The following is a 25,882-nucleotide window of genomic DNA, read 5'->3' as shown; positions in this document are numbered from 1 at the left end:
TAGAGAGTGTTTTTGTCTTCCACCCCGTAAGCCTAGACTGAACCCTTTCGATGATTCCCGCAAATGAGTCATTCTTCAACCTCCCGTGGATGGAAGGGAAGCCAAGGTATCTACCCATGTCCTCTACTTTTGGAATCCCGACACTGTCAGCAATGGATGATTGGAGATCTTGGGGGATGTTCTTTGAAAAAAAATTGAAGACTTTTGGTAGTTGACTCTCTGTCCCGAAGCATTACAGAAGCCATCCAAACATCTTTTCATTGTAGTGGCCTGCTCGAGGGTTGCCTCGCTAAACAAAATCAAATCGTCTGCAAAAAAGAGGTGAGTAATGTTAGGACTCTCATTCGAGATTCTAATACCTGTCCATTCGCCCAAGTTAACAGCATGATCGATAATATGGCTGAGTCTTTCTATACAAAGTACAAACAAAAGAGGAGAGATCGGGTCTCCCTGTCTAATTCCACGAGTTGGGTGAAACCAATCCGTTCATTCCCCATTCCAGTTGATTGCCATCTGGGGAGTTGTCACACAAGCTAGGATATTGCGAATCCAATGATGGCTAAAACCTATAGTCTGCAAGGTGTCTGTGATATAACTCCATGCTAGCCTATTGTAGGCCTTTTCTAAGTCAACTTTGAAAATCATCCATCCTGAGGCCCATTTCTTGTGGTGCATGGAGTTTAGGATTTCCTGAAATACAAGCACATTGTCTATTATTTGTCGACCTGGAACAAAACTGGTCTGGTGAGGACCAACCAAGATTTTGGAAATATTCTTGAGTCGGTTAGTCATGGTTTTAGTGAGCAGCTTGTATGAAATGTTGCATAAACCTATTCGCCGGAACTACTTAATAGATTCCGGATTGGCCACCTTGGGGATAAGGGAAATGAACGTATCGTTGTACCCTTGAGGCAAAATACCATCTGCAAAAAACTTCAAAGCAAACTCAGTTAGTGAATCTCCTACTATATTCCATGAATTCTGAAAAAAAAACATGCACTGAAACCATCTGGGTCGGGAGCCTTAGTAGGGGCATGTCGAACATTGCTTGCTTAATTTCTTCTCTTGTAAAAGGCTTATTAACCTCTTCCCAAGATGCATGAGGCAATGAGGGGAAGCCATCCAACTGAGGGTGCTGTATAGACAGGGAATTTTCCTTTGTAAAAAGTTGAGAGAAGTAACCCATGATATGGGTCCTAATTTGGGACGGATCAGTCAACAGAGAGCCCGCATCATCTCTTAATGACAGAATCCTGTGAGAGCTATTCTTGATAGACGTTGCCATGTGATAGAAGTGGGTATTCCGGTCTCCCGAAACTATCCAATCTTCCCTAGAACGCTGAAACCAAAGTAATTCCTCCTGATAGAGGACTTCCTCGAGCACTTGTCTCAATTTCTTCTCCAGTTTCAACATGTCTGATCTAACTTGTAATGAAAAACTGCTCTGTATACCGCTAAGTCTAGCTAAAATTCTATTTTTGTGAACCTGCACATTCCAAATATATTCCTGTTCCAAAGGGATAGAGTTTCTGCTAACTTGTTTGTATTAGAAATCAAGTCAATGCCTTTATCCCAAGAGCGCTTAACAACATCCTGAAACTTACGGTGAGTAGACCAAGCTAAATTGAATCTAAAAGACTTCATTCACCCTGCCAAAGGCGTTGGGCTGGTGTTGATGAAGAGGGGCGAATGGTCTGACTCCACCATAGGAAAGTGCTCAACCATGACTGCTGCGAACCTTAATTTCCAGGTGATATTGCTCATAGCTCTATCTAACCTTGCACCTTTAAAGGACGAAGAGCTAACACCCCTCGTCCAAGTAAAGCTGGGACCAACGAACCCTAGATCAACAAGGCTCTCTCGAAATATCCAATCATTAAAGTCAGAACACCTCGACTGAGAGAAACCTTCTTGATTGCTAACCTCGTCCTTGCAGGTTACAGAGTTGAAATCCCCAGCAATAAGCCAGCTGGGAGTGTGATCATCAACAAACCGATGCGAAAGTTCTGCAAAAAGATCCCTTCTCAAATGGTGATTAGGACTGCCATAAACTGCAGTGAACAACCAAGGTTCAGAAAGGTTGTCAAACACCTGCATAGAAATAAATTGTGGATGAGTGGTGATGATATTAATCTTAACCATATCTCTCCAAAACACCCACATTCCCCCCGAAAAACTATATGCCTCTACTCTAATCCAGTCATTAAATCATAAACTAACACATATTTTATTCGCATGATCCCCAGAAACTTTGGGTTCGAAAAGGCAAAGAATAGATGGATTATGCATCCGAATAAATTGCTTGAGGGCACGGCGAAATGTCCTTGACGCCGCCCCTTGGCAATTCCTAACCATTATCAACATATCGACAGGAGGAAAAGAAAGTGGGCAGCAAAACGCTCAAGCGCGCAAGCTGTCCTCCCCACCCATGCCATCCAGGCCACCAGACTCACTATCCAATGCCATATGGTCACCAGGAGGTTCGCCATTGGAAAAAGGAACCTCCTTATAAGGAGGTTCGAAGTTTAAGAAGGGTACTTCCTTGTCCGACGGGTTATTTTTGAAAGCATCCCCAAGATCATCCAATGAGGAAGGGCCCGGCTGATCCCTGAAATGGTGAACCACCATTGTTGAAATAGAGCGTCCTTGATTGGTCCCTCGGACCACCGTATGCTCAGATTGTGCTGCTGCGCGGTTAGGACCCCACCCTCTTCCACGACCTCTGAAGCTTCCACGACCAGCAGACTGAATTTGTCTAGGTAAAGCTAGATGTTCTCCAATTGGATCAATACCATCACTTCTTTGTTCTTGCGCTGGTCGTTCAACTCTGTAGTTGGTCCTAATTCTGGGAAGGGTAACATTTTGTTGCAGGACCTCCATATCTTCTCCTTGCATCTCCTGAGCTCTGTCCACCCCATCTTCATTCAATCCATCCAGAGTGCCAAAACGGGAGTGGGTGACAACAGGTTCCGGAGGTGGATGTTTATCCTGCTGAGGACGAAAGCGACTCTCCTTTGGGTTACCAAGTGCAGTCCTAAAGCCTTCCTTATTCTGAAACCTTCTATCTTTACGAGAAACCAACATCCATGAGCCATATTTTTCTTTGGGCTCTTGGGTTTTCACCGCCTGCACCGCTTCAATAGGATTGGCATCACCACCCGAAGGTCCCTGGGCTTCGATGCCATTTTTACCACATTGATCCAGTCGGTGGCCGTAGAGACCACATTTGAAACAAACCGAATGGAACCCTTCATACTCAATTGGCAGTTCTTCCAATTCCAACACAAATTTTGAAAGTAAAGGTTTGGTGATATCTACCTCTACACAGACTCTTGCGAATTTGCCTTTGGAAATTAGACTTGTAGTGGTATCGATTTTGACTGGTCGACCAATTTGTTTACCTATTTTCTTGAGAACTCCTCCTCAAAGTATTCAATGGGGATGGAGGGAAAGCGAACCCAGTCGAGCAGCTTGCTGGTCTTGTTCTTCTTGGGGAAGAAGTTTGGCTCCCATTCTTGGACCACTATGTAGTGCCCCATTATCAACCAAGGTCCTTCGTATTTTGCAACTTCATAATCTTTCAGAGAGTCAAACCTAGCGATGTAGTAATCTTGATCCAACGAAATCAACTCAAAGGGAGACTCTGGTTTCCACATTCTTTGTAACCTCTGTAGCAGGAAGGAGTAGTTAACCGTTCTGCCCAGGACTCTAAGGATGAGAGAGCGGCGCCACGGCCTTCTCAGCCTCTCCTTCTCCTCCTCAGTAACCTGAATCACTGGGTAATCGAACATTGGCCCAGCAATTTCCATATCCTCGTCTTCAGAAGCGACCTCTTTCTCCTGGGGAAAGTCCTCAGATCTTCTTGACCCTGCTTGGTTAGGGGTTGCCGCAGGAGTTGTTCACTGATTGGAATCCGGTGTAGAAGCTCCAGCTACTATAGGCGATTCCTGCATCGTCTCGAGGGACGAGGAAGATAGAAAGGGTTCCAACTGATCTCTACCCCTCTTCGTCTTCTTCGTGCTTCTTTGAAGTAAGTCTTGCTCCTCCGGCGACCGATTAGTCGTCAACGGAGTCGGAATCTTGGAGAGAAGCTCGTCGGTCATCGCAACTGTCTCTCCTATTGATCATAATATTAAGTTAGTAATAATATATAACATTTATATATTTAAAAATTATATTAAAAGTGTTATTAAACACAAAAATTTAAATTTAAATATATTAAAGAAAATAAGTAAAGAAAAAGAGTGTTTAATTTGATCAATAAATAATAAATAGAGCAAGTAAAACAAGATAGAGAGTGTATACAATAATATTGTAAGTTGTGACTTATTATGAAATTGTAAAATTTTTATAATATAATTTTTTAAGGATATCCTTATCCTTGTGATTCTCTTATTTTTAAAAGTAAACCTACTGTACTATAATATTAGTATATTTACAATGAAAAATAAAATGTTATTTTCCCTTCAAACTTTCACATATGACTTCTATTTATTGGTTGTTAATGAAATAGTTGATTCTACCAATAATTAGAAAATGAATTTAGGAATGATTGGAAGAATGAATTTAGGAATGATAATCAAAATTATAGTTATTGTTTAGTTAACAACTTTTTAAAACACAACTATGAGATTTTATTACCCTTTCAATTAAAAATCTCATTCACAAATTAAAAATGGGTATCATGCCATCTTATTAGTAATTTAATTTTTAAGTTTGGATTAGTACTTTTAGATTCTTGTTTTGATTTTTTTTTTTTTTTGTTCATAATTGTGCTTTGGATGTTATTGTATTAGGATCAATTGCCTTGATTTTTTGTTTATGTAATTTAAAACCTTTATTCCCATTATAAGCTCATACATAACCAAACATCAATATTAGTAATCATTCCAATTCTACCCTACTACCAAACATGCAAAATATACTATTACCAAAACTTATTCCATTATATTACCCAATATTTGATTTCCATTCTAATTCCGATTCTCATGTGCGAACCAAACACACCATTAGTTATCTGATGATATATAAAAGAGGTATGTAGCATTGTTCATTTACAATTTACTATTACTTTTTTAACATTATTATAATTTTAAGTCACTCTTAAAATAAAAATTTTGTTAGTGTTATTAACTATATTACAAAATAGTATATATTCTATACTTTTTCTATATGTTGCAGTTTAAAGAGTCAAATTTTAATCCGCTAATTGCAATGACTTTTGTACATATACGTTACCCGGCTATCGTCCAATTTAAAAACATGTCATCATTACCCTTTTTTTATTTTATAGATGCGGTAGTAAAAATCTTCTTCGAAAAGAAAAAAAATTATATATATTTTTTATTCTTTTATTTTAATTTCTTCCCCTATTTTTCGAAGCCCCAGCCCACCCAACCCCTTCACCGGCTCACCCTAGGGATATAGGGAGTATATATTCCATTTAGTGATAATAGCTAGTGTCGGATAGTGTAAGCAAAGCAAGCAAACGGAGTCCATCAAACTATAACCCATATTTGAAGCTCCTTCGTTCTATGGCTGCTCACTCACATCCTTCATAATGAGCCAAGAAAACAAGAAGCCATTACTATCTGCTGCAGGTAACGCTTCGTGCTCTAAACATGAAGAAGAAGAAGAGCATAATAATGTCATCAATGCCCAAATGGTCCCTTTCGTAGCTTCTTCGTCTGCCATGGAGGTAATTGAAACCCACAAGCCATACTGTTGTAATCGATATAATGATGTTAAGTACATGGAGTGCCTGAAGAACCATGCAGCCGCCATGGGTGGCACCGCCACCGACGGCTGCGGCGAGTTTATGCCGGCTGGCGAAGACGGCAGCCTTGAAGCCCTCAAATGCTCCGCCTGTCAATGCCATCGGAATTTCCACCGGAAACTCATCATAAAAGGTCAGCCTAGCTCTTAATTGCCTCCTCCGTTTCATTATATATATATATATATATATATATATATATATATATATATATATATATATATATAATTGTATGACCCTTTAGTTTAAAGCATTTTAACAAGGTTTGATCAATTAGAATTACATTTGGAATTATCGGGCATTAAACAACGATGTTCAAAATTTTGTTCTGTGGGCTTACCCAACAATCGTTATGCCATGAAATCATGTTCACCATGGATGGTGAACACAGTCCCCAACGGTAACGGTGCCTACGGGCACCGTTATCTTCCAGCAATCTTTCTTTCTTTTTTTTTTTTTTTAATTAACAGCACAACTTTTCTTCTTCATATTCACATTATGCGGTTTCACTTCCTCTTCGCACAAGTTTTTTCAACACTCATAAATTATGAATGTGTAGTCATGGATTTATGAATGTGCAGTTATGAAATTATGAATTTTCTTTTATGAGATTATGAATTTTCTGTTATGAAATTATGAATTTTCTGTTATGAGATTATGAATTTTCTATTATAAGATTATGAATGTACAGAAAATTCATAATTACATAACTGTAAATTTATAAGCTCATAACAGAAAATTCATAATTTAATAAATGTTTTTCTTTTATGAGATTATGAATTTTCTGTTATGAAATTATGAATTTTTTGTTATGAGATTATGAATGTACAGAAAATTCATAATTACATAATTGTAAATTCATAATCTCATAACAAAAAATTCATAATTTAATAAATGTAAATTCATAATCTGAACATAAAATGCAAAACGCCGTTAACAGCACATTAACTAAAAAAAAAATCCATAAAAGCGATGCCGTTTGGGACCGTGTTCACCAAGCATGATGAACACGTTTCCACGGCATAATTTGCGCTTACCCAACTGGCCTTTGTGACAGATGGGCTTATAAGAACAATATATGGCATTTTAGTTGGATCATTCACTAAGAATTATAATAAGTTCTATAACAAATAAATATGACATTTTGGCAAGAGAACGACGTTGACCAAGGCATAGCACACTGTTGTTCCCAACGTAGGAAGGCATAATCGTCATCCAGTTAGGCCAAGTCATAGCACACCATCGTTCCCATTGTAGGTAGGCACCATCGTCACCCAGTTAGGCGAAGACATAGCACACCGTCTTTCCGAACATAGGTAGCATCATCACCCATTTAGGCCAAGGGTTAGCACAATGTCATGCCCAACGTAGGCACCGTCGTCGCCCAGTTAGGCCAAGGCATAGCACACTGTCATTCAAAACATAGGGCTTGTCGTCACCCAATTACGTCAAGGCATAGCACACCGTCGTTCCCACCGTAGGCACCGTCGTCACCCTAAATTACTTGGTTTGTTGGTCGGTAAACCTGTAACGAGTGATATTACACATCGTCGTTCCTAACATGTAGGACCTATCGTGCCCAACATAGGCACCAACGTAGGCCTAAGCATAGCACACCATTGTTCTGAATATAGGCCCTACCATTACCCTGTTAGCCCAAGGGTATAATTAACACAATGTCGTGCCCATTGTAGTCACCGTTGTCACCCAATTAGCCCAAGGCATAGCACACCGTCATCAAAAGTACTTGGTCGGTAAACCTCTACTGGGTGATATTGCACATCGTCGTTCCTAACTTAGGGCCTATCATGCCCAACATAGGCCTAAGCATAGCACACCATCGTCCCGAACATAGGCCATGTCGTCACCCGGCTTGGCCAATACATAGCACACTGTCAGAGTTGGTTATGTTATATTTCTTAATTTGTAAAACTAGTTATTAGTAGTAGATTGATTGTGATATATTGTATTTAATTATAAAATTAATTTTATGGGATGGGATGTGCAGGATGCCCATGGGCGAGCTGCAGTTTCACATTTCCTTGTTCACAAAACAAAGGCGCAACGCCGCCGTTGGCGTACAACAATAATAATAATACGTCAAGCGGCGGCGGCGGCGGCGTTTCAGATTGGGAGGCGGAGAAAGAAGATGCGGCGGCGGCGGAGGAGGAGGGTTTAGAGAGGAAAAAGAGATTCAGGACGAAGTTCAGTGGGGAGCAAAAGGAGAAAATGGTGGCGTTTGCAGAGAGAGTAGGGTGGAAGATTCAGAATGCTGAGAGCTCTGTAGTGCACCACTTCTGTCAAGAAATTGGGGTGAAGAGGAGAGTCCTTAAGGTTTGGATGCACAATAACAAAAACAACTTTGCTGCCCAGGCCAGGCCAACAAATTAAACTAACTACCCCCATCCTAGATTCAACCACAATAATATAATTATTATTATTAATTAATTAATTATTATAAACAACACGTACTCATCATATATCTGTAGTAAGGCATGCATTTTGCGTAATTCATTGTTGTATTGCTTGTTCAATTAAAAATTACTTCAATTATTCAAACACACTCAATCCCAACATGTCGCATTATAATAGTTCTGTAGTAAGGCATGCATTTTGCGTAATTCATTGTTGTATTGCTTGTTCAATTAAAAATTACTTCAATTATTCAATATATACACACTCAATCCCAACATCTCGCATTATAATAGTTCATATTTTTACCGCTAGATACAACTCTGTTAATATACTAATTTTACACGCGTATTGTGCAAATGAGTTAATGCTCAATGTTTATAATTAAATAAATATTTGAGAGTATATCAATACAAAATTATTATTTATTAATTTAATAAGAGTAAAATAGAGTACTAATTATGCCAACTTTGATTGGGATGGGGTTCGAACCTAAGACTTTTCTTATTGAAATCAATGAGTAAGTTAATGATGAACTAACAGAATTAACGAAGAAGATAATATTTAACGGAAAAGTTAACTGATAATCATATAATTAAGGATAAATTAGAAAATATCAAGGAAAAATTAAAATCTGATCAATCTGAGTCATCCGTTTGATTAAAATTTGACCGTCATTTTTTCTACCCATTATAGGCGTAACTCTCTTGGGCTCTTATTAGTATAGTAGATAGTAGATATTTTATGTGATTTAGTATAATAATATTATTATATAAGTTCACCTTAAATATTAAGTGGTTAATTAAAATATTATTATTATGTGCCTAACATCTGACATCTAATGGTAGGGTAGTTGTGTGAAGAAAAATTGGCGAGTACATGTTACCCATCACTATCATATTTGGTATTGTATATAGTAACCCTTAGTTCCATCATTCTCTTCCCTTTAATTTTGAGATTTTGATTAAAAAACAAACCAGCTTAATTTTATGTCATTATAGTCCACTGTCTGCAACCATAAACAGGGTGTAGTCCAATTATAGAGATAAATAACAGTAATAAAGATTAGGATGAATGCTTTAATTAGGGGGTGGTATGATTACAATTAACCTAGTCGCTAATTAGCACTTTCGATCATGAGTCATGACCATTGTTGTCGCATCATTAAAATAATTATTCCCTCAATGACTTTTTCTTGCTTTGCTTCTCACTTTATTATATATATATATATATATATATATATATATATATATATATATATATATATATGGGTTCCTGTGCAGTTGAAGGTGTCAGGTGCAATTGTGCGATGAAAGGAGAACCACTGATTTTGCTTAAATCAACGTTTAGATTACCAAAATTAAATAATAATAAAAAGTGTGGTGGGATTTTGGTAATTTTTTACATTTAGGTCAAATGTAAGGTGCATGAGATAAGGTGCGTGAGTTTGTGCTTAAGTGCATAAGATTTGTGTTTAAGGTGCGTGAGTTGTGTACTTAATGGTAGTAGTTGTTGAAACTTAAGGTGCATGAGTTTTGTACTTTAAGGTGTGTGGGTTTTGTGCTTAAGGTGCGTGAGTTTTGTGTGCGTGGGTTTGTGCTTAATGTGAGTAGTTGCTGAAACTTAAGTGCGTGAGTTTCCTTCTTAATGTGCATTGTTTTCATCTTAAGGTGCGTGATTTGTATGCTTAAGGAGTGTCAGTTATGTGAAACTAAAAGTGAATCATTTTTAAAACCTTAGGTGCATGATTTGTGTTCTTAAGGTGCTTTGTTATGTGCTTAAGGTGCGTGGTTGGTGTTCTTAAGGTTAGGCCTGAGCATTGGACGGTTCGGTTCGATTCGGATACTCGGAGGGCCAAACCGCACGAATTTCGGATTATTATTTTTAAACTCAATTTCATTGTATTAATTTGTAATATCATTTCGGTTTTATAGAATTTTGGATGAGGACGGGTCGGTCGGATATCCGAACTCAACTTTGATATTTAAAATATAAAAACAAAATTAAATAATTGACTAAAACGCTTAAAAATTAAGTAAAACTGAAAAAATTTATAAAAACAAGTAGTGCACTGTGCACAAACTACATGTAAATTTTGTAACTGTATAAGTGTAAAACTACTAAACTAGACAACTAGTACTTAGTCTTAAAAAAGTCAAATGGGCAAGGGCAATTATGAATTAGCTTATACAAAATGTAAAACTGTAAAAGTAGCCAATTTTTAAAAAACACTGCAGCAAGCACCATTGCACCAATGTACATTAATACAAAAAATTTAGAATTTGGCATTCTTCATCCAACATGCCAACTGATCCATCAATCCATCATCCTAGAGTCCTAGTTCCTAGTTCAGTAGTTCCTGCTTTAGCTACAGCCTATTGTTCTTTAAGGAAAGAAAATAATATAATAGGGAGTAAATAAGGAAAATAATAAAAAAAAAATACTAAAATCAAAATAATATGAATCATTCATTTCAACAAACAATTACATCACCCTTTTTAGTTCATGTTAAGGGCCTAACTTTTAACTATTATTAAATTTGTATAGATTTGTAGATAGATATAATAAAATTTGAACACATGGCCAAAGTTATACTCCATCAGAATACATATATCATTTTCCTTTCTTAAATTGTATTTATATACATTCTTCCAAAAGATAGAAACCTCAACCCTAATTGTATTTATATACATGATTTGAGGTGGATGTGCGAAAAATCATGCAATTTAGTGGTATTAACTTATGGTTTTACGAACATTGTATTCTTGTATAATATAACTAGTTTTTTTTTTTTTTTACGCGCTTTGTGCGAATGGGATAATGCCCAATAATTATTTTTAAATAAGTACTTCAAAGTATAAATGTAATATTATATAGGAGATGTTCTTGCATAGGTAATTGAATGTTGAATTAGTTTAAAGTATATAAATGCAAGATAATATATGAAAGAATGATTATAATTGTCACTAAAATAAATGTTTGCAACTTTATAATAACGCTAGTCTAAATACTTAGTATAAAGCGATAGTTCAAATAAATACTACTTTTGACTTAAATTTCTCTAAGTCTTCTTAATTCTCTTTTGGGTAGCATTATCATTGTCTTCATCTTCAGTACATGTCATGTACTCTCTCTTTTTATTGATAGTATGTCATGTGCAGTTGGGTTACTGGTACTAGCATAGAGGGCATCATCATGCAATGAGATTATGGTGTTAAGTATTTTAGATTTTCCTTGTTGTGTATATGACTAAGATCTTAGTTGTATTATGAACTCTTTATCATACAAGTGCATATTGATATTTGGTAGTGGTAGTTTTTCCTACATGTTTCTTGTGTTGTGAGAGGTGTCATAGATTATCATGTGAAAGTATTGAACAAAATATTAATATTTATTATATTTCTATAAGAAAAACTTAATAAATAAATATATAGCATATTTTGTATTACAACTTTGATATTTAATTACAAGATAATGTAAAAATAAGACAATGGACAATGTAGTGAATATAATTAATTAATGAATTTGAATTGAAGGTAAGGAATCTTTGAATTGTAGAAAATAAATTTTTTTTTGAAGGTTGTAGAAAATAAATATAATATAACTAATGAAATTATATCTCTTTTTAAAAAATTTTATAATGAATAATTTTTTTTTTGGGAAAAGGGTCAAATAGGCCTTCGAACTTTAGCTTAAAAGTCAATTAGGCTCCTAAACTTTTTAAAGGTGCAATTACACCCCTCAACAATTCATTTAAGTGCAATGAAGCCCAAAAACAAATTAATGACCTGCTATCACAGGTCATTAGGGTTCAGACCACCTTCCGGCGAAATTTCCGACAAAAAAAAAAAAAAAAAAGTGATCGGCGAAATTTCCGACAAAAAAGTGACCGGCGAAATTTTCGGCAAATCTGGGTCAGTTGCTGGTCACTTTTTTTTTTTTTTTTTGCGGAAAAATTCGCCGGAAGGTGGCCTGAAACCTAATGACCTGTGATAGCAAGTCATTAACTTGTTTTTGGGCTTCATTGCACCTAAATGAATTGTTGATGGGTGTAATTGCACCTTTAAAAAGTTTAGGGGCCTAATTGACTTTTAAGATAAAGTTCGATGACCTATTTGACCCTTTCCCCTTTCTTTTTTTTTGAATAATGACATTATAGACATCTAATTCTAAATTAATTAAATGCATATGTATTATTTTTTGTTGTAGCTACCAAATTATTTAATTTAATAAGAGTAATAAAGTGCGTACATACTTTTCATCAATAAATTAAAGTCATTGATTTTTTAAATTTACATTCGTTATTGAGACAAATATAATTATTGAGTTAATACCCAAAATCGTCCTCGACTATAGTGGTTTTTCTCAATTTCGTCCTAAACAACTTTGGTGACCTAATATCGTCCCACACTTTTGTGTTTTGCTCAATTTAGTCCCAGACTTTTGTGTTTCTGCTCAATTTAGTCCATCATTTGTTATTCTGTCCATTTGGTATTAAATAAATAGACAATTCAATAATTTTAATATTGGCATATCTTTACTCATAGACATGTGAACTGCGAAATCTCTTTTTTTTTTTTTATGAATTACTTCTAGAATTACTCCTAAAACTGCGAATATAAAATTTGATTTGCAGGTCCGGGTGTAATTCGTACAAGAAAGAGGAATTTCGCACTTCATAAGTTGAAAGTAAAAAGAGATCAATATTGACATTACTGAATTGTCCCTTTATTTAACACCAATTTGACGGAATAACAAATGGAGGACTAAATTGAGCGAAACACAAAAGTCTGGGACAATATTAGGTCACCAAAGTCGTTTAGGACGAAATTGAGAAAAATCACTATAGTCGAGGACGATTTTGGGTATTAACTCTATAATTATTGTTTTGGGAGTTTGTCAATGAAAATTGATACAATTGCTGTCAATAGATGATGGTAATAAATAATTCAAAATAAAATATTACAATAGATATTGTTATAATGATATAATAAAAAATTAACTTACAAATTTTTTAGAAGCTTTCATACATTGATAAAATTCTAAGAATGATGTGTAAACTTGTTCAATTTGAGCCAGCGGGATGTAACATAGTCAATTCTTTGAAAAATTGTCTTATCGTTTTAGAGTCTAGGTGTAATTGTATTTCTAATCAACAACTTTGTAATTAGGTCGCGCAGGTCTGACAATGATGCAAGAACAATTTTGTCCGATAAAAAAAATAATAGTATAATATTAGTAAAGTAATGTACAATTGTACTGTTATAAAAAGACATACAAAAAAAAAATATTAATACCATAATGACCTAAATCATTCCAATAATGCAAAAAGCATAATTGAAATATTGAGTTTTGTTCTAAATAATCAAACGAAGATTAATTTACCTAAATTTGTTTTTTTTTTTAAATGCAAGAAAATGATTTTCAAAGTTCATGATTTATAATCTTTGATGCTCAGCTTTGAATGTTTTGTGTTTAGTCGGGCTAATTATTTGACCAAAGTTTATGTTAAATTTTATATTGTATTTATTTTTTAATACTCCGTATATTTTAATATATTTGTAGTATATATTTAACAATTATGCCAACTCTACCAAGTGGCTTGTAGTCCATTGGTATCGGATTACTCCCCTAAGTGGGAGGTGTAAAGTTTGAACCTCAATTGAGGCAATAGTGTGTATATATAGGGTATCCCCCTTCCTTATAATAAAAAACAATTATGCCAACTCTAATTAGGATCAGGCTCGAACCTAAGACCTTTCTTATAGAAACTAATGAGTAAGTTAAGAATAATAAATAGTTAACGAAATATTTCGTTACTAAAGTTTATACTAACGGAATCCAGGGTTATTTAAGGGAAGAAAATAATATAATAGAGGGTAAATAAGGAAAATCATAAAAAAAATACTAAAATTAAAATAATATGAACCATTCAATTCAAGAAACAATTATACCAACATTTTTTTGTTCCAGTTAAGGGCCTAACATTATTGGCTCTTATTAGATTTGTAGATAGATAGATTTAAAGTTTGTTAAATTGAAGTTATTTATAATTCATCACTTTGTCCACTACAAAAGCGAACAATCGTTATATCATGGACTAGGATCCACAGTGCACAGTGGATCTTGGTCCAATATGACGTCGTTTTGTTAAGTGGGTTGGGAAGTTGACGCGACGGACAACGTTTCGTCCGTCCAATCCCGTTATAGTTTTTTTAATTAAATATAAAAATAAAATCGTCTTCTTTCACACGACATTCCTTCCATTTCAAAATTCAAAGGAGAAAAAACACTACAAAACACTCTCGCGAAAGATCAAACACTGCAGAAACACTCAACGACTTCCTTATCGAAGACTTACTTAATACGTTCAGAGCATTCAAACAACAGAAAAGGCGAATCTTCAAACATTTATTTGTTTAAAGTTCAAAACATTTTAAAATTTGAAAAATAATTCATAATTTATGTACATATGTCATGAAATTGAACATTAATGTGATAATTTATCCACATTGACATGAAATTCAACATTAATAACCATTTTCAGTTAACTAGAGTTACATAATTTCCGCTCTTTGTAAATCTTAGACACTATGTAACCTAACATATAAAGCATATATTGCAGATGATATTTTAAAATAAGTACATACAAAGCATGTGTATTACATTATGAATTTATGTGTCTTCATATATATAATTCTGTGCATTATGAATATGAACTCTGCACCTAAATACACACAGAAATGACATTTCTTAGACTTGTGTTTATATGTATTATGTTAAGAGTTTATGTGTCTTCAACTATATAATTTTGTACATTATGAATTTCAATCTCATACCTCAGTAGATAGAGATGATATTGCTTAGACTTATGTTTATGTGTATTATGTTAAGAGTTTGTGTCTTCAGCTATATAATTCTGTATATTATGAATTTCAATTCTGTACCTAAGTAGACAGAAATAATATTGTTTATATTTATGTTTCTGTGCATTATGTTAATAGTTTATGTGTTTTCATCTATATAACTCTGTACATTATGAATTTAAATTTTGTACATTATGAGTTTCAATTTTGTACCTGAGTGGACAGAAATGATATTGTTTATATTTATGTTTATGTGTATTATGTTAATAAGTTATGTGCTTTAACTATATAGTTTTGTACATTATGAATTTTAATTATGTACCTGAGTAGATAGAAATGATATTGTATATGTTTATATTTATGTGTATTATATTAAGCGTAGAAGCGTAGAAGAGAGAAGAAGAAGCTGCACTCTATTTATATATTGATTTTTTCTTTCGGATGAAAATGAAGAAGCTGAATCGTTTTCAGTTTATATAGATAGCCGAATAGGGTTAGGGTTTGTTTTCGGCAATTTATATCCTACACCACGGCGTACATTGCACTATGCGCCCAGATGCAAAACGACGTTTTAATTTTATTTTTTTTTGAAATTTCCCGCCCCAGTGAATGGCAGTAGGCTTTTCTTTAAAAAAAAAAAAAAAAAAACCGCTGTTCAAGAATGTACATAATGTTATACTTGAATACACATAATGTTATACATGAATACACATAATGTTATAACAAAATATACATACTCTTTTTAAAAGATAATACACATAATCTAACATAATACATAATAAACATAAATTTTTAACATAATACACATCAACTCTTAACATAATACACACAAATTTTCTGATTCGGATGTACATAATTGTATAAAAACAATGTACATAATTGTATAAAAAATACACATAACTGTATGAACCAATACACATAACGTTGTGAACGAATACACATAACGTTGTGAACGAATACACATAATCTCAGCAACTTCCTACCGCGCCTCCCAACACGACCCCAAAACGACGTCGTTTTGGGAGGCGCGCGGCGCACAGTGCTATGTGCGCCGTGGTGTAGGATATAACGATTGTTTGTTTTCGGGTTAGGCTTGGGTAGTCAAATGGGCTTGAAGAAATAATTAGGCAAAAATAAATTTTGGGTTGGATTGAATGGTAATATGTTAGTTGGTCTAAAAATGTTTAAACGTTGTTGTAATGGATTATTTTTTAATTTTGTATTTATTTATATATAAAACTAGTTTATTTGTTTTTTTATATTATTTACATATTTTTTTTAATAAATATTTAGTGTTTAAAATTCATTTTTAAATATGGAAGAGTTTGATTATAGTTGTATCCTTGCATCAAGTGGAATACTACACACATACTAGTTCTTTTTATTGGGTTCAAACACTTATCCTAAGACCTCTAGAGTGTTACCTAAACCCCATTTGTAAAGATGTTTTACAAATTGATGTAGATAAATGCAGCAAATTATTAAAAAAAAAAAAAAAAAAAAATTATAGCAAGAGAGCTGAGATATTATAATGACTTGACACACCATGCACTAACATATGATGCCCAGGAGCAGATTTTAATAAAATCTGCAAAATTCAGTTCTCGGGGATGAGACAGTTAGATCTTTCTTCCTACAGTCTAGTTAATGTTATAAATTAGTTTGGCAAGCCAGTTTAGGTACCAGATAGAGATATACAAGATGACATTACATTCAATAAGTTACATCGACTAGGGAAAAACAAAAACAGAAAAAGAAAAGAAGGAAATGTGCTGCTGATGATGATGATACCATTTTACCATCTAGTGAACATGTACAAAAACCCAGCAGCACACTTCAAAAAGCGCTTGTCATGCTCTTCCCTAGTCCCTTGCCAACACAATAGGCAGCAGATCCCACAAACTCATCCTTCATCTGTCCAATAGTCTTAGCTTGCCCAATAACACAACTGCACCTGAGGCAAACAAACCGAGCAGGAACACTATCTAAGTCGGGAATTCCAGCACACCTGGTGTGCTGCCATATGCCACAGGAATCACATGCCAGCATTCTCTCACCGTCATCATCCTTGGCCCCGCAATGGCAATCCACAGTCCAACTCTCGAGACCTCTTTCCATTCTAAACCTACTCAGAGCATTCTTACCCAGGCTTCTTCCCCGAACCCTCACAAATTCAGCTGATCCTAACAATAATTTTAAGCCAGTAGAGTCACCGACACCGGCATACCCAACTAACTCCTCCACTTGGAATCTCCTGAACATTAGGTATACATCTTGGAAAGCTCTTGATGCTTCAACCTTCAGGTCAGATATGGTGGCATTTGAAGATAAAACAAGTAGCTCTGGGGGAGGATTCACAGAACACCTTTCAGAATAATCCGTTAGATCCAGCTCACATAACAGCTGAATGGCACGAGGGTTTAAGGCTGGTACAAATTTCTCGGGTTGATATTCTTTCATGAATTTCTTGCAATCAATAAGTGTTGTAGCTGACTGGATTATAACATCCTTTTTGCAGACATGTAAATGGTTCGCCATAGTTTGAGGGTGGAGCATGCACTCATACAAGTACTTCAGATCCCGCAATAGATGTTCATCAGAAGGTAAATTCGGTCTCATATAGTTGTTATCCCCAGCCGTATTAACATTGACTGTGGCACTCCCAGGCTCAAGTCTACATTGAACACACATTACCCTAATTAAATCAAAGAACAGATGGAATTTCCAACTTTTGGCATAAAACATTGATTAAAGACTATGAGATGAAGGAAAAATTTTGAGGTAGAAATTCGAATCTATAGAATCCAATGGAATATATTAATGATAATAATAATTAAATGGGATCTCAACCTGTACTCCATGGCACCAGAACCAGAAGCACAACGGGAGTTGACAACCATTCCATCAGCAGCCTGTTTTCCAGTTAGTTCTTTTAGGCAGTAGTCAAGAAGTTCAGGGGACCCAGCTTTGCATACAGCACCTCTCAGAGCACGCCAGCTAACCCATTTGGATCCAGAAACAGCTCTAAGCACTCTGAACATAGCTTCTTCAACACGTAGAACATCACTACTACTCCATGCACATAAGGCCTTGGTGTCACAATATTTACGCTTCTTGCAAGTCAAATCATCAACCCTCAAGCTAGATTTGTGGGTATCATGGATTAAACTAATTAAAAAACTGAAGAGGTCCCTAATATTTACAAGTTCACGTTCCGACAAGGACTGATAAAAGGAAATCAAATCCTGCATGCGTGTTCGAGGTTTCCGGCCTTGAGATAAAAGAATAGTTAAGGGCAGAGAAGAAAGGTTCTGAACAGCTCTTTTATAGGCATCATGAGTCAGACCAAAACTACCAGTCCCAAATTCATAACCCCATTCGCCATACCATGGGTGCCCTTTCGTTATGGCATGAATCAGTCTAAACTCCAGCCCATATTTCTTGGACACATCCATCACACTTACTTTTCTGATCCCACAGAGAATTTAAAAAAGACATCATCAGAACAAAAACAGGGCAAAGAACAAGGACACTTTCAGTATATGTAGAGGAAATAAACACCAAATATCAACGAATACAGAGTTCCATATTCTAACCTTACTCCAAGAACTTTGCAAAGCCGATCCCAGAAGTTCATGATATGACAACCAGAAAGCACCCTTGAGCCACCTTCCCTGCCATTGACCCTGAGAAGATGCCCGTAACCATTGGCATGAATCACACCGTGAAGAAGATGGCTTGTATCCTCCAATTGGTGATACATCCAATCTTCCACATCTTCCGTGGTTACCATATGGTTGCACGACTTGCATCTAAAAGAAAGAAACACAATCAACACCTGAACATTAACAACGATCGCTGAAACTCTTCCAATAGGAGAAAAAGAAAACCCGGAAGGGGTAATACATACCTTGATTCCGACAAATGAAGTGGATCACCACAGCCAGCACAAGACTTGTTATACCCACCAATGGAATTCCCGTCCGCCTTAATTATGAAATGGTACCGCTTGGCACACACCGGATTATTGCTCCAACCTACAACAGCCAAAGCATAAATGTCAAAATCTCAATTCTTGATGATCGTAAATTATTTATGATCAATAGCAGTAACTGTACAATCGACCTCATATTATCAAGGGCAATAGATTATTTTTTTAAAGAAAAATAGATAAACAACAAAATTAAAGAAGAAAAATAAAACCGCAAGCGAATTTACGAAGGGCATACAAGTCATTCCCATTTTCAAAAAAAATAAGTTGAGAAACCAGAAAGTCAAATGTGCAAATAATAATAATAATCAAATAAAAATAAGAAGAACTATTAAACACTCCAACTGTTGGCTTCTAGTATTCATTATCAAGTGATATGACACGTCACAGAAAAGGATCCCAACCACTATCCCCACCTGCCAAATGTCAATTAAGTCCAACAGTGTTGGACCCCTCAGTGGAGCCACCTAGGCCTAATATAGTAATATTTAAATAATAATAATAATTGTATTAAAATTAATTTTTATTTTCCGTTTTTTATTTTTTAAGTCTCGTTTCAATGCGGTCTTTGAGGAGGTCCACCACACAGTGCTTTTCCAGAGTTATGCAGTGCAATAAAACATGTCACGCTTTACGAGAAAGTTAGAGTGCAGGGAGCGGGATCCATCTATATCTATGTATATAATCAACGGCTGAGATCCAACGTGTCCACAAAACGAAATAAAATAATTAGAAAACAGTAATTTAGCGAGGAGAATCATTTGTCATTTTCAAGTACGGATAATTAATTATTTTCTTCCACTCCCCCACGAAAAGCAAAAATTATCCAATCTGAGGAAAAAACGACACGTAATTAGCAGCTAAACCAATAAAAGCCAAAAAACGACGGCGTATCTGAGGCAGGAAGAAATTTAGAAAAAATCATAAAATAAAATAAAATAAAATAATGAGCTGTACGCTTTGACTCATGGAACTGAGTCGGTTTCGAAAACTCACCAACGACTCGGCAGTGGTCGCAATAAACGGATCTAGATCTCGCAACGTCCTCTTCCACGATGTCTAGGTAGACGACGGCGGGAGAGGAGTCGCCACCGCTCTCGGTGAGGTCTCCCACACGGAAGAGGATCTGCCACGTCAGCAGATGGGGGAAAAGCGACGACGGAGGCGGCAAGAGCGCGTGCATGGACAGGAAGGCCCTCACGTTCGTCCTAAAGGGCCCCGCGCCCGAGCCGGCGTGAGAAGAAACACCGTCGGACGGCGAAGGGAACGTAAGGAAGTCGTACAGGTCAGCCGTGACTCTCCTCTTCATCCGCTTCATCGGCCTACCGCTAACCACCATTCCTGTTCTCGGATCCCTGCGCGTGGCCCCCAGATCTCGGCGCGTGACGTCTGAAACCCAATACTTAGACTCAGATCTGTACAATACTCCGATCGGACGGCAGATACTCAACAAAACGAAACCTCTAGAACGAAGAAAAGGAAGATGAGAGAGAAAAAACAACGGGAAGAGATAGAAAGAGAGAAACTAAAGCCGTCTCCTATTAACGCTCAAAGAGAGAAGGGGAGGGAGAGAGAGAAAGGAGGGAAATAGGAACGTTTGTTTCGGAGTGAGAAATTAGGTCTGGTGACGCTACGAATTTCGGGGCTTTTGTGTACTTTTATATATTTTTTCCCCTTTTTCCTAACTCATTTCCTATTCGGATTTATTTCCTAAAATAAAATAAAATTTTAAGTCGGTCGAAAAATAAGACCGCCAAAGCTTAAGCGTTAAGGGAGCTTTTGTTGGGAAGAATTAGAAATATTTAATTAATGGACTGATTTACAAAAATGCCCCGAGTAAAGAATTGGAGGGACTTTCGAGGAAGTTTCTAGGTTTTGAATTTATGAAAGTTATAAAAGATAGACAGGCTGGATAGAGCTCGTAATTAAATACAATTGTGATGGCAAATATTGCAACCGTATAGCTGTGTCAAATTACTGATCTAGCCTTGTTTCTCGGATTTGAATGTGCGTTAATGCCTTGAATCAAAGCGCGAGATGCTGAGAATTGAGAATGACACATGACACCATAAGCGGGTAAATTTAACTACATTATTACATTATTAGTACACTATTTATTGCTTAATTACACAGACACCCCTGGACTTTTGTCTATGGCACTAACAATTTGGCAAGAAACCCCTAAACATTCAAGGGGTGTTTGATTGGGAAGAAGGAATTAAGAAGGAAATGAATTGCAAGTCGGTGGGAAAAGAATAAGGTAGGAATAATGTAGGAATTCAAATTACATTGTTTGGTAGGGAATTGGGGATGAGAAGGAAAAAGTGATATAAAGACTAAAATGTCATTGTATAATAATAATAATAATAATAATAATAATAATAATAATAATAATAATAATAATAATAATAATAATCAACAAAGGCTACTTTTGTCATTTCTTCCATATTTTCCTTCCCCACATGCATTGAATTGCAATTCATGGGGGTATGCAATTCAACAAAAGGAGGGAGCACGACTTTGTATGAGAAAACCAGCTTTCAACTCCCAAAGATGGGGATGAAAGTGTAGCTAAGCGTCTCTCTCTTAATCTCATCCTGTTGATGAGTTTTCCCTCTTGTCCTTGTTGACAAGCCTCCCTTTGATCCTTGTTTGACCTTCTTCTTTTACTGTTTCTATCTGAGGTTGGTGAGTTTCTTTTATTCCAGTTTGCTGTTCATCGTCTGTTTCAGTTATTGCTCCTGTGTGTCTGAGCTTGCTCGTTTTCAATGAGGATAGGTTGTATCTGTCTGAGGTTGGTGAGCTTCTCATTATTCCAGAGTTATTTTTACACCGTTTGCTTCAGTTATTGCATCTGTGCCTGAGATTGTCGAGCTTTTCAAAAAGGATAGGTTGTTCCATGTCTGTCTTTTCGCATTTATGATTGAGTATCCGAGGTTGTTGAAGGCTTTCAATGTCACCATACCAAAGCCCCATCTAAATCAATTCGATTATTATGGTTTCTTTCACCAACCCCAGTATGTAATGTCTTTATATACGTCCTGCCCCCTTCCTCTACCCTATCTTCTGTTCTAAATAACCCACAAGTTGAACCTTTCCCTTCCTCTTCTATACCCCCGAGTAACATGGCGTCAAGCAGCAACGGCACTATGGATATGGAGATGGAGTATGCAGCCCTATTCCTGAATGATCCTGAAGAGACAGAATTCCCCCTCGACGAAGAAAACAACAAAGGCTTCGAGGTGGAAACTCCCTTTGTCCTTGTTGGAAAGCTTCTAACAGACAAACCTATCAAGTTCAACTTCCTAGGGGACACCATGGCATCTATTTAGAGGCCAGGAAAAGGTATGGTAGCAAGAGAGGTTATTGATAACCTCTTCATGTTCTACTTCCTCCATGAAGTAGACATGAACCGCGTCATTAAAGATGGACCTTGGTCCATTGAACAAAGCCTTCTTCTCATGGAAAGAGCTTATCCCCTGTGCCCCCCGGAAGCTGTGAATCTAAGCCATGCAAAATTCTGGGTCCAGGCATTCAACCTCCCGGCGAGTTTCCAAAGTAAAAAGACTGCAGAGGCCATCGGAGCATATCTGGGAGAGTTCGTCAGAGTTGATGAGGCCAACATGAATGGGCTTTGGAAATAGTTCATGAGAGTGAGTGTAACACCCCAGATTTTCAAGATATTTAAAACTTATAAAATAAAGGTGAAATCTCATTAAATCCCAAAACATAATACAAGAGTACGGGGTGCTATGCCACACCTAAGCTAGAGAACTCAGGTGCACAGGCTAACTAACTAATATCCTCAATAATGTAACGCATAAACATGGCACGCAGGCCGAAAGGGAAGCTATCTACTTCTACGTTCCAAGTTCTAGCGCGCTCCAGTGACCTACTCTTCTGTGCCTGAAAGCCAAATATATTTGTTCAGCGAGAGATGCTGGTAACCCACTCCAACGCGTTGAAATACAATACATATATATATATATATATATATATATATATATATATATATATATATATATGAAAAGTCATTTTGAACATGAAGATATCTCCTACGAACTCTAGCTTTTGAAACAGGGATAGACTCAACAGATAGGGCTAAGCACCGACAGCAGTTATACCAAGCATATACAGTTTACAATAGGCAAGACAGATAAGATAAGCATAATTAATAATCATAACCCAACATATACGATCTCCGCTATAAATCCCATAGTCTCATCCCCAAGATACTCATAACAATAACTCATCCATGCTTCATCACATAGCACACTTTGTTGGCACCACAGGACCAATCGCATGCCCATACATGAGGGTCAGCGCATATAGCTCTGACACGGCCCCGCAGCACCCTGCCCCGTCTCACAGCACGGAGGGGTCGATCGCAACCGACCGATGAGCCGCAGCTCTATATAATATTTATATACCTGACCGGTCTTTACCAGCCTGGTTAACAGTTGGGATGGTTCTCAACCCATTCAACTGCCCGTATAGTGGACCTTTGTCCTATATAATATTTATATACCTGACCGGTCTCTACCAGCCTGGTTAACAGTTGGGATGGTTCTCAACCCATTCAACTGCCCGTATAGTGGATCTTAGTCCTATATAATATTTATATACCTGACTGGTCTCTACCAGCCTGGTTAACAGCCGGTATGGTTCTCAGCCCACCCGACTGCCCGTATAGCCCGATTGATCTCAACCAAGTCGGGGTAACATGCACACATAACATATAGCAAGCACATGCAACCCACATTAACACATTGGGAAGGGGGAGAAAACGTATAACAAAACCTATGCGTGATCCTTCACATACTAATAATAGTCCTAAGGGGTTCATACTTCTTTCACCTAGGTCAACGGGATACCAATTCAACTAGCATGCAATATATAAGACTCATACGACCTACGAACGGTACCCGAAAATCAAACTAGACATAGGCACGATAGACGGAGTCCGTTGGGACACCACGGGGATCGGGGGAACATCAAACGGGGAAGCCGGGATCCCGATGTGGGGTACAAACCAGCGGGTAGCCAGTGGGTGGGGGTCACCCGCCGGCTGCCCGCCGGCGTTCTACAAATCCGGGCAGCGGGTGCCCGGCGGGCAGCTGCCCGCTGCCGGCGTTGCCCGATTTGGCCGCGGGTAGGTGGCGGGTCCCCTACCCCCACCAACCCCCCACTGACTCTTTTTCATCAAAAACGCCCCGGGAACCTTTGTGGAACCCGAAACCATGCTTAGACACTTTCAAACGCAATTGATAACACACGTAGACAATTAACGGATCAAAATCAAGAAACAAATGGCACATAACCTATCATGCTTTTCTAAACATAATAAACACCCAATCATGCGAAGTCCCACCCAATATACCAAGAATAATACTATACGAATTCCACGATATAACCTAGGGTTCTAATTATTTTTAAATCAACAAGTACACAATTCATCTTCCAAAATCAAGATTCGGTAGGAATATCATATAACGATCAAGAATATCATATAATCATTAAGAACATCAAGAACACCATATAATTATCAAGGACGTCATATAATCATCAAGAACACCATAATTATCAAGAACCTTTCATCATCAAGATCACCCATGGAAATCATCCCATCAATCATCAATACACAATAATATGGGGAAATCCTAAGAGGGGAATCATAACTATGAAAATAGGTTTTGTTGAGACATGGGTTACCTCTTAGCCTTAATTAATTCCTTGGCTATGAAGGGTCTTTCTTTAAGTTTTCTTGCTTTCTTGATTTCTTCTAAGGGAATTCTTGGAGCTCTTTGGGGTGGTGGAACGTTTATTGTGGTGGGGACGTTCTAGGTGCCTCTTAAGTCCCCTATTTATATATTTAGGAGTCCTAGTTAGGAACTAATATTATAGGCTTGCTAATTCTATTTCTTTTGGGACTAAGGATTGGGTTTAGGGATAAGGGCCCGTGGACTATGGTGGGCCTTTCCTAATTAATTATTGTGATTTAATTCTTTCTTTTGGGTAATTGATTAAATGATTTAATTGATTTTAGGGATCGTAACACGGGGTGTTACAGTGAGGGTTCGTATTGACACCTCCTTACCCCTCAAAAGAAAGTTGAAAGTCAGGCCTAGCAATGGGAAACCTTTTTATATTGAATTCAAGTATGAAAGGCTTCCGACCTTTTGTTTCCTTTGCGGCTTAATTGGACACAGCGAGAGGTTTTGCAATATGCAATTCGAAGGTATTACGAAGGACATGGCCAGACCATTCAGCGCCGACCTCAGAGCCGCCGCCGGGCGAGCACAACCAAACCGTGGTCAACGATGGTTGCTGCAGGATCTCCCACGACGGTCGACAAATGTGGAAACTCCTGAAACACCTTTCACGCACGACAATCAACATAAGGGACAGAATGAAGGTGCAGGCATTAACCCTACAGAGGGAGGGCATTATCCAGTGGATAAGGTTCAAACGGAAAACATGCAAGAGATAGACGCATTGAATGCAAAACTGAATGTGCCGGTAAATCATTTAATGCTCACTTGTATTGGGTCTGACCCGGACCACCCTCATTCTCATTATGAATCGTCAACCTCAGACCAGAGGAAAAGAAAGTTGGGCCGAACCCAAGAGGAGCCCACTTCTGAAGGGCAATTGGGTTTAGTTCTCCCGATGCAATCAACCGAGCCAAAAAACTTATTAGAGGCGGGTCCTGGAGCTCAGGCCCGCCTATATCAATGAGTCTCTTATCTTGGAACTGTCGGGGTTTGGGCAACCAATCGACAATTCAAGTGTTAGTAGACCTAGTCCACCAGAGGAAGCCTGTTTTAATTTTTCTTATGG

The 25,882-nt window shown here is 37.1% G+C and overlaps 2 protein-coding genes across 2 annotated transcripts; one reads left to right on the top strand and one right to left on the bottom strand.

The window, feature by feature from the left end:
• The first annotated feature begins 5,551 nt into the window (after positions 1-5,551).
• On the top strand, positions 5,552-8,194 carry LOC109179031 (zinc-finger homeodomain protein 4-like). Its single transcript, XM_019328602.1, has 2 exons — positions 5,552-5,909; positions 7,782-8,194. Exons 1-2 carry the CDS (start codon positions 5,561-5,563, stop codon positions 8,162-8,164), a joined length of 732 nt encoding a protein of 243 aa, XP_019184147.1. The 5' UTR covers positions 5,552-5,560; the 3' UTR covers positions 8,165-8,194.
• Positions 8,195-16,681: 8,487 nt separating this feature from the next.
• Positions 16,682-20,696, bottom strand: LOC109179105 (PHD finger protein At1g33420). Its single transcript, XM_019328671.1, has 5 exons — positions 20,039-20,696; positions 18,962-19,088; positions 18,648-18,863; positions 17,902-18,519; positions 16,682-17,725 (listed from the first exon to the last, which is right to left on the bottom strand). Exons 1-5 carry the CDS (start codon positions 20,379-20,381, stop codon positions 16,888-16,890), a joined length of 2,142 nt encoding a protein of 713 aa, XP_019184216.1. The 5' UTR covers positions 20,382-20,696; the 3' UTR covers positions 16,682-16,887.
• Positions 20,697-25,882: the final 5,186 nt, after the last annotated feature.

This window comes from Ipomoea nil, unplaced genomic scaffold (genome assembly GCF_001879475.1).
Source record: "Ipomoea nil cultivar Tokyo-kokei standard unplaced genomic scaffold, Asagao_1.1 scaffold0876, whole genome shotgun sequence".
Taxonomy (NCBI): Eukaryota; Viridiplantae; Streptophyta; class Magnoliopsida; order Solanales; family Convolvulaceae; genus Ipomoea; species Ipomoea nil.
Note: the sequence above shows the minus strand (reverse complement) of the source record. Positions and strands in the feature narration are given on the sequence as shown.